Consider the following 8,562-nt stretch of genomic DNA (forward strand, 5'->3'; position numbering starts at 1 on the left):
AAATCCCTGCTCAGGGCTTCGCATGGAAAAGGGTCCCTCCCACGCCCTCCACCGCCCCCGCCGCTGCTACACTGGTCTAAGGTGGCGTGGCCCAGGTTCAATTTGTATTCTTATTTGTATTTGTAGAAACATAAATCGACACAGCCCTTTAAGAGGACAGTTTGGCAATATGTGGAAAACTTGAAAATGCTCAGACTTTTAGCCAGTGTTTCCCCTGCCAGAAATTTATCTCACAGAGATGCCAAGTATCCGGAAAGGGGTGTCCGAAGGTGGTCACAGAAACATGAGTTGTGAGGACAAAACCCAGCGCAGAGGCAGGCTAACCCCAGCTGGAGAAGGGGCAGGCTCCTCAGGGTGTCAGCCCGTGAGGCAGGTGGGGCCTGCACGGAGGAGAGAACCCCATTTATCACCCGTTTGAAAACCAGGCGAGCATACAGAAAACTCCCGGAGACTGTTAACTGTGGAGGAATGGAAGAGGCAGTTTGGAAACTCTTATTTTATATTCATATTTTATATTCTTTCCTGAGGATTTTTTTCTATTGCTTTATCAGAAAGAGTGGCAGGGAGGGAGGGAAGGAGGGGTCAAGTGAGAGAGACACATCGACTGGTTGCCTCCTGTATGCTCCCCGTTCAGGGCTGGGAAGCAAACCCACAACCCTTGACAGGCATGTGCCCTTGATCGGGAATTGAAACCCCGATCCTTCAGTGCTCAGGCCAATGTTCTATCCATTGAGCTACCCTGGCCAGGGCTATATTGTTTGCATTTAACTATATACATATATTGTATTCACATGTCAATACATTATATTCACAAGGGCAAAGAAGGTCGAGATGTGTCTGTGGGAAATCCTTGTGAAATGTGAGGCCCCTGAGCTCACTCTGCCCTTCACTGGGGCTCTACATGGGCCGCACTTATGGCAGCAGCATCTTCTGGCATAAGGGCCACACAAGTGTGACAGAGGCTGCCAGGCCCTCACTGTCAGTAAGGCGGGTCGGCAAGAAGAGCTTGCTCTGGACCAGGCAGTTTGAGGCTCTCTTGGGTGCCCTGGGCCCGCACAGCCCCAGCAGCCCCCCAGACTACTTCCGTACATTGGCCTCTCGGTACTTTATTTCTTCCCTACAGGCTGAGAGAGGCAGTTTGGAAACTCTTATTTTATATTCATATTTTATATTCTTTCCTGAGGATTTTTTTCTATTGCTTTATCAGAAAGAGTGGCAGGGAGGGAGGGAAGGAGGGGTCAAGTGAGAGAGACACATCGACTGGTTGCCTCCTGTATGCTCCCCGTTCAGGGCTGGGAAGCAAACCCACAACCCTTGACAGGCATGTGCCCTTGATCGGGAATTGAAACCCCGATCCTTCAGTGTTCAGGCCAATGTTCTATCCATTGAGCTACCCTGGCCAGGGCTATATTGTTTGCATTTAACTATATACATATATTGTATTCACATGTCAATACATTATATTCACAAGGGCAAAGAAGGTCGAGATGTGTCTGTGGGAAATCCTTGTGAAATGTGAGGCCCCTGAGCTCACTCTGGCCTTCACTGGGGCTCTACATGGGCCGCACTTATGGCAGCAGCATCTTCTGGCATAAGGGCCACACAAGTGTGACAGAGGCTGCCAGGCCCTCACTGTCAGTAAGGCGGGTCGGCAAGAAGAGCTTGCTCTGGACCAGGCAGTTTGAGGCTCTCTTGGGTGCCCTGGGCCCGCACAGCCCCAGCAGCCCCCCCCACCCCCGCCATGCCTGAGATGTTTGCTCACCAGCATTGTTTTCTGTCCCCCAGGAGGTACCCCGGCTCCGACAGGACCATGCTGCAGAGGTGGCAGGTACAGTGACCCCTCAGAGGACTCTGGGTTTGAGGAAACCCTTCAGGAATGCAAATCAGAAAATAGCTCAGGCCCCAGTGATGAAGAGAAAGCATGTGGCTGAATCAGGAGGGATCTTTCATATTTAATTTACCAAAATGCCCCAAATAATTTTCTGAAAATATCCCAGTGATTGAAGGAAATTCTGGAGCCTTGGAGTCGCAGCTAGGGAGTGCCTGTGTGAGCATGCACACATGTCCTGTGTGCACACACACACTCTGTCCAGGTGGGTGTACACACATGTCAACGGACTTCCTTCAGGAGGACACAGCACCCTCCTCTAGTCCTGGGAAGATACCCGTGGCTCCCAGCAGGGAGGTGCTGAGTTGAGTCCAGGGTTCTGGGTGAAAGGAAGGGACCCCAAAGGGCCCTGCCCAGGGTCACAGGTCACTGCTGGTCGCTGGGGAGCAGGCCAAGGCAAGGAGAGACCACGGCCTGCAGAGGAGGCCTGGGACTGGCCCGGTGGCTGCTCATTCGCCAGGCGGCCATGGGAGCTTTCCCCAAATGCAGTCCCTGTCTCCATCGGTGACTGTCTGTCTGAGGCCCTAAGGGTGAGAGTTATCTTAAAGGACAGGGAAGAGGGAATTCCTAAAGGCCCAGGGGACGGGCTTCCTCCTGGCCTCTGGGCTGCGGGCTGCACTGTCCACAGCTCTGCTTCCAGCTGCGATTGCTGCAGCTCCTGTGGGATACACGGCCCCGAGCTGACCAGCTGGCGCACGGGGCGCAGGAAACCCGGTGGGGCGTCTGCCGATGCTCACCCGCAGCGAGCGGCTCCTCAGGGCTGAGAGCCAGACCAGGCCCGACCTCTCCGTCTCTTCCGGCAGAAAAGGGACATCAGCAATTTCGAGTACCTCATGCACCTCAACACGCTGGCCGGGAGGACCCACAATGACTACATGCAGTACCCCGTGTTCCCCTGGGTGCTGGCTGACTACACCTCACAGGTACGTGTTCGCAGGGGCACTGCAGGGTCCCGAGGCCCCGGACCCTGGACAATCGAGGCTCCTAAGTCAGTAAGGCACTGCGAGGCTTAGCCCACCTGGGCCCCAGGTTCCTCAGCATGGCCCCTCGCCCTGGACGAGGCCTCTGAGTCCAGCTGCCTGGGCTCCTGCCCAGCCCCCTGTGGGAAGGTGACCTACCTGTGAGCTGATGGACAAGGCCAGGACAAGGCTAACAGGCCCAGAGGGCATCCTGGCTTAGGTCCTCCTGGAAGGACGATGCTCATCTGAGATAATGCCATGGGCCACACTGCCCTTCAGGTGCGGCCACGGGCCTGTCCCTGCACTCCGCCTGTGTGTGTGGCGGGGGGGCGGGGGGAGGAGAGCAAGAGAGAAGCAAGAGCCATTCCACTGTGGCCCAACTTCAGTAGGTGGTGGTGGTGTGCACTGTACCCAGCATCTGGACTGACAGGTGACGACAGGGGAGGTGCAGGGCGAGACCCGGTGGTGCCCTTCATGGCGCCCGTTCCTGGCCCTCAGCATACAGGGGAGGGGGAGGAGGAAGGATGACAGTGGGCCATGGTGACGCCACGGGGGAGGAGCCGGCGTGGAGCAGTGTCCCTGCCACGTGCTGGCCCTCAGGAGGTGCGTGTGGAAGGGTCAGGAGGCATCTGGGTCCTGTTTGGGTGCGTGATGTCTGGCCCTCAGGATTTGGGGCTGGGGGAGGGTGGGGTCTCTGTTTTTGAAACCTCCCATCCCCACTTAAGACATTCACTGCAGAACAACTTTCCTCACCAGCCAAATGTTGCTGCTTCTTGCCCTAATGATCACCTGAGCTGAGGTGTTTCAAACATGAATCTTGCAAATTGAACCTTTAACTCACATTTTACAAAGTGCTGTTTTACCAGCCCTTTTGTGTAGCCCCAAATTGTGATTCTTTACTGCATTTAAAAACGGAGAGATTTCTCCCCCAAATCTGGATCTCTTAAGTATCTTTTGGAGAATCAGGAGATGTGGCCACCGAGTGAGGGTGTCCACTTGTGGCACTTGGGGTCTCGGAGAGCCTCTTCCCTCTGGCCAGCCTGGCTCTGCAGGTGTGAGGTGGCACAGGCCCTGCCTCCCCTGGGGGATGGCCAGTGACAAGGAGTTGGGGCATAAGCACCTCCATACAGACGTGCAAGCCCGGGAGGCACACGGCTCTTCTGCTGACACAGAGCATCTCTGCCAAAAGGAAACATTGAGGACACTGGCCTGCACCCTCTCAGGCCACCGCTGTGTGTTCCCAAGGGCAGGGGAGGGGCGTGTCCTCCACAGAGATGAGGCTGTGCCTCCGTTTTTCTCCGCTTTTCTCCCCAAACGGACGACTTCTCACTTCCTACTTGAAGCAAACTGTTCCGAGGGCTGTGCCCAGGGCCTCATAGACAACAGGGCTTCTTGGAAAGTTTCTTCTTAAGAACTGGCGGTGATGTTCCGATTTGGGTCAATTGGGAACAGGTTCAGTGTGAAGGCAATCTTCCCTCCTCTCCTTTTCCATCTCCCTCCTTCCCCTCCTCTCATTCATTCTCCATTTCCCTCCCTCCCCTCCTCTCCTCTTCCATCTCCCTCCTCTTAAGCCTGTGGGTCACTGACTCCAGTGCCATAAACCCCGCTCCCCGGCTAATCACCGGAGGGGTCAGACCAAATGACACTCAACCAGTGAAGAGAACTATAAAACTACAGAGCGTGTCTCCGGAAGTCTCGCTGGGCACGCAAGGGTCTCGGGGAGTTAACTCCAGCTGCACATCTGCCTTTCAGACGTTGAACTTGACAAACCCCAAGACATTTCGGGACCTTTCAAAGCCCATGGGCGCTCAGACGAAGGAAAGAAAGCTGAAGTTCATCCAGAGGTTTAAAGAAGTGGAGAAGACGGAAGGTGGGTAGATGCCAGCTCATTGTTCTCTGCAATGCGCTTCATTGAAAGGACATGGGTACCAGCCTTCGAATAATTATGCTTGAATAGAGAACTCTTTAATCCCCTGGTCTAACCCTGGCTGTGAGCAAGAATCACCTGGAGAGCTTTTAAAGCTACCAAGTCCGGCCCCATCTCTAGAAATCCTGTGTTAGGAAGTCTGGGGTACAGCCAGGCAGAGAAGCAGTGTGCTCAGAGCTCACACCCCTGCGCCGTGAGCTGTGCGCTGTGCGCTGTGCCATGGGGCAGGAAAGCAGGAGAGGACCTTCTGCTCAGCTTCCCCTCCCGGCCCAGGCCAGGCTGCACGCATACAAACAGCGTCCATCTCCAACAGGACCCTGACCCCCAGGAAGCTCGAGCGACTCCTTCCAGATCATTACCTTCGCATGTCAGAGCCCAGACGTGGTTCGCCCGCTGGGCACCTGTACAGTCCTGCCCTGTGCCCTTATTGCCCTGATGTTTTCCTTACACCTATTCACTCACTGAGTGCAGTTTTGAAGGAATTTTCCTGTCTTGCTTTGACTGGGGTGGTGCGGCTGAGGGGCTTGAATGGGCTTTTCACCGGGGGCGGCTGTTGGCCAAGCTGTGAGGGCACCTGTGCGCAGAGCCCGGGCACCATGGCCTGCAGGTTCTCCCGGGCAGGACTCATGCTCGCTGATCATTCCTGAGCGCCACGTGGTCCATCTGCACCTGCCCAGCACGGGCGGGAACACCACAGGCCTGTCCTCTCTTGCAGGAGACATGACCGTCCAGTGCCACTACTGTACTCACTACTCCTCGGCCATCATCGTTGCCTCCTACCTGGTCCGGATGCCACCCTTTACCCAGGCCTTCTGCTCTCTGCAGGTGAGCTCCCACCCCAACACACACACACACACACACACACACACACACACACACACACACTGCCATGTCTCACAGACTCAGAGCTGGGCTTGGGTGAGGTGGCGACCCACCTTCACTGGTTTAAATACCCTGTTCTGGTGGAAGCAGGTGCTCTTTATCAGTTACACCCAACAGTCTGGCAAAAAGATTTAAAAATATAAAAAACTGAGAGATATTTGGGAGGAGAACTTAACATAAACAGGTTTTGGTAGAAAAGGAAGAGCAGGAAGCTTAAGGACTTCCTTGAAGGTAGGTGGTCAAAGATTATTAAAATAAACACAAAGAAGGAAGAATGACATCAGAATGCTTAAAGCTATGCTGAGTACAAGCCGAGAGGCTTAAAAGGACAAACAAAATATTTGAATACTGAAATGAGCAGCAAATCAGAGAAAGACACTAATCAACTGCTCACCCATAAAGCAGCAGACCTACAGGCAGCTCAGGGCTGCCGGATTTTGTAAATAAACCACAGATGCTCAGGTAAATTTGAATTTCAGATAAACCCTGCTGTTTATCTGAAGTGCAAGGGTAGCGTGGCCTCCCATGATTCACTTGGCCGCCTGGTGGAGCTGGAGGTGGGCAGGTCTGACTGGTGGGCAGGAGGCCTTCGCGAGCACAGAGATGGCTTTTTCCCTCCTTCTCCTCTGCCCTCATCCCTGGGATCCTGCTTCCCAGGCGACCCAGGGCCACAGGCTGCGGGGAGAGCCATCGGGTTGCCCGCTGCAGCCAGGAGGCTTGCCGGCTCCCCTGAAATCCAGCGCACACCAGAGTGCAGGAGCTGACCTGCCAGGCCTCGCGGGGTCCCCTGGAGAGGAAGGCGAGACCGCAATGGGCGACAGACCGGGAACACACAAGCAGACTTGTTCTGACCGCATAGCTTCCCCCAGGGTGGAGCACGGTTGTCCCAGGGCGTGTGTGTTTGGTCTACCTCCCCAGCAAGGTCACTCTTGTGGTCACTCGTCTGAGCAAGTCAAGGTCAGCACTAAGCCAGCTCCTGGATTCTGGGTGGGGGGGCAGGCAAGGTCAGGGTGAGCCTCTGAGATGCGCTCCTTGCACAGCCCTCTCCCCTGTGCACAGTGGGCTCGGCTGACGCTGATCGCCTTCTCCCTGGAGATTCATTCAAAGAGTGGCGCGTCCCCAGCCTTCCTCAGGGCCCAGCATGTTAAGTAAGTTTGGTTGGAGCACAGTGGGTCCTGGAGCTGTGTCCATGCCAGAAACCCCACCCTGTGCCTATCAATCCAGCATAAATGACGAGCACTGTTGATGGGGTGACACAGTCTGTACGGCTTTCCATGCGGGGTGCTCTGGGCCTCCGGGTCCCCTCGCCCTGCAGTCTAGTGCACAAAGGCCCTGGCCTGTCACTCAGGGTCTGTCACCAAAGGGGCGGCAGAGGGAACTAGAAAGGGCGGCCACAGGCGGTTTGCACCTTCCCTGCAGCTCGGAAGATGCAAATCTTCTCCCGGGACTTCACCTCAGGACACGGGCGTGGTTATGCACCAGCTCTGTGCTTTCAGTGCCACCGCTGCAGCCATTGCTCGAGCCTTGTCCCCCTTGTGAAGTCTGAGTGACTCCGGTTTTCTGCATTCAAATTGTCTGAGGCGTGTGGCCTGCTGAGGTGTGTGGCCTGCTGTGGCGTGCGGCTCTCTGCTGTGCTCCCGCGTTGCTCTCAGCTCCTGCTAACTGGCTCTCCCCATGGCTCATGACTGGCCCAAGCCCTCGGAACCAGCGGGAGAGCCAGCCACCCTTGCTTTTCCCTAGAGCAGTGATGGCAAACCTGAAACGCGTGTCAGAGGTGACACACGAACTCATTGTTTTGGTTGATTTTTCTTTGTTAAATGGCATTTAAATATATAAAATAAATATCAAAAATATGTCTTTGTTTTACTATGGTTGCAAATATAAAAAAAATTTCTATATGTGACACGGCACCAGAGTTAAGTTAGGGTTTTTCAAAATGCTGACATGCTGAACTCAGAAGGTTCACCATCACTGGTCTAGAGTGAAAGATGAGGTTTACTCTCCAGGGAAGGGGTGCCCAGGCTCCATCTGGGCACATGGCCGGCTCTCCTTTGAGAGTCCTGGGACTGCACAGACCTCCTTAGCAAGGTCTGGCAGCTCCCTGAACTCAGGGTCTCCCCGGTCCCGCCCTGCCTCCTGGGGGCAGGCCTGTTTCTTGTCAAGAGACCGTGTTTCAGTCTTGTGGCTGCTAGAAGGACCGCTGTGTTCTCCACAGCAGCCCCGTGGGCCAGGGAGCGTGGGGGAGGGAGCGTGCAGACCCAGGCGCTGAGGGCTCCCTCGTGCATCTGGGGAGTGGGCAGCGAGAGTCCTGGTTGCAGAGCCAGTGTCCCTGCGAGTGGCCCCCAGACAGCGCCTGTGTTTCCGCTTTCCCACGCCGCCCTAAGCAGCCTCTGCCTCTTGCCTACGGCCCTGAAGGAGCCAGTGCATCCCTGCAGGGTGGCATGGCGGGAGAGTGCCTTCAGTGTGCATAGCTGCGTGCTCTGTGGTGCCCCGTGTGGCTGGTGCACTGAGCCTGCCCACTGGTACCAGCCAAGAGGCATGGCTGGCACGTGGACCGTCACACGCAGCCCATAAGGCGCATTCTGATTCCCAGGGTCGCTGTGCTCTGTCCTGTCACGCTTAGACCTCATTACGGGCAGGCCTTAGAGTCCATGCCTACCTCTGTCACTGCCGTGAGTGTTTTTCTGCCCCAAACCAGTTATTCCAGTGACAGACTTACAGCCTGAGGCCTCGGTTATGTGCAGTGGGGCCCCGAGCAGGTGACCCTGCAGGCATGTGACCCAGGCACCACGCAGCTGCTCTGTTACCCCCAGGCCAGCAGGGGCGAGACTGCAGGGCTGAGGGCTGAGGGCCGGCCTGCAGGAAGCTGCAATTCTCGGACCCTCACCTACTGAAGGAGCCAGTGT

General features: G+C 55.7%; 1 protein-coding gene across 1 annotated transcript in view; it reads left to right on the forward strand.

Annotated features, from left to right (window-relative positions):
• WDFY4 (WDFY family member 4) overlaps positions 1-8,562 on the forward strand; it is a 258,657-nt gene that overhangs the window by 222,114 nt on the left and 27,981 nt on the right. The window contains exons 48-51 of the mRNA XM_006757129.2: positions 1,786-1,828; positions 2,692-2,811; positions 4,600-4,717; positions 5,490-5,599. Coding sequence (XP_006757192.1) covers positions 1,786-1,828; positions 2,692-2,811; positions 4,600-4,717; positions 5,490-5,599 — 391 coding nt within the window. The remainder of the gene's footprint in view (positions 1-1,785; positions 1,829-2,691; positions 2,812-4,599; positions 4,718-5,489; positions 5,600-8,562) is intronic.

This window comes from Myotis davidii, unplaced genomic scaffold, assembly GCF_000327345.1.
Source record: "Myotis davidii unplaced genomic scaffold, ASM32734v1 scaffold854, whole genome shotgun sequence".
Taxonomy (NCBI): domain Eukaryota; kingdom Metazoa; phylum Chordata; class Mammalia; order Chiroptera; family Vespertilionidae; genus Myotis; species Myotis davidii.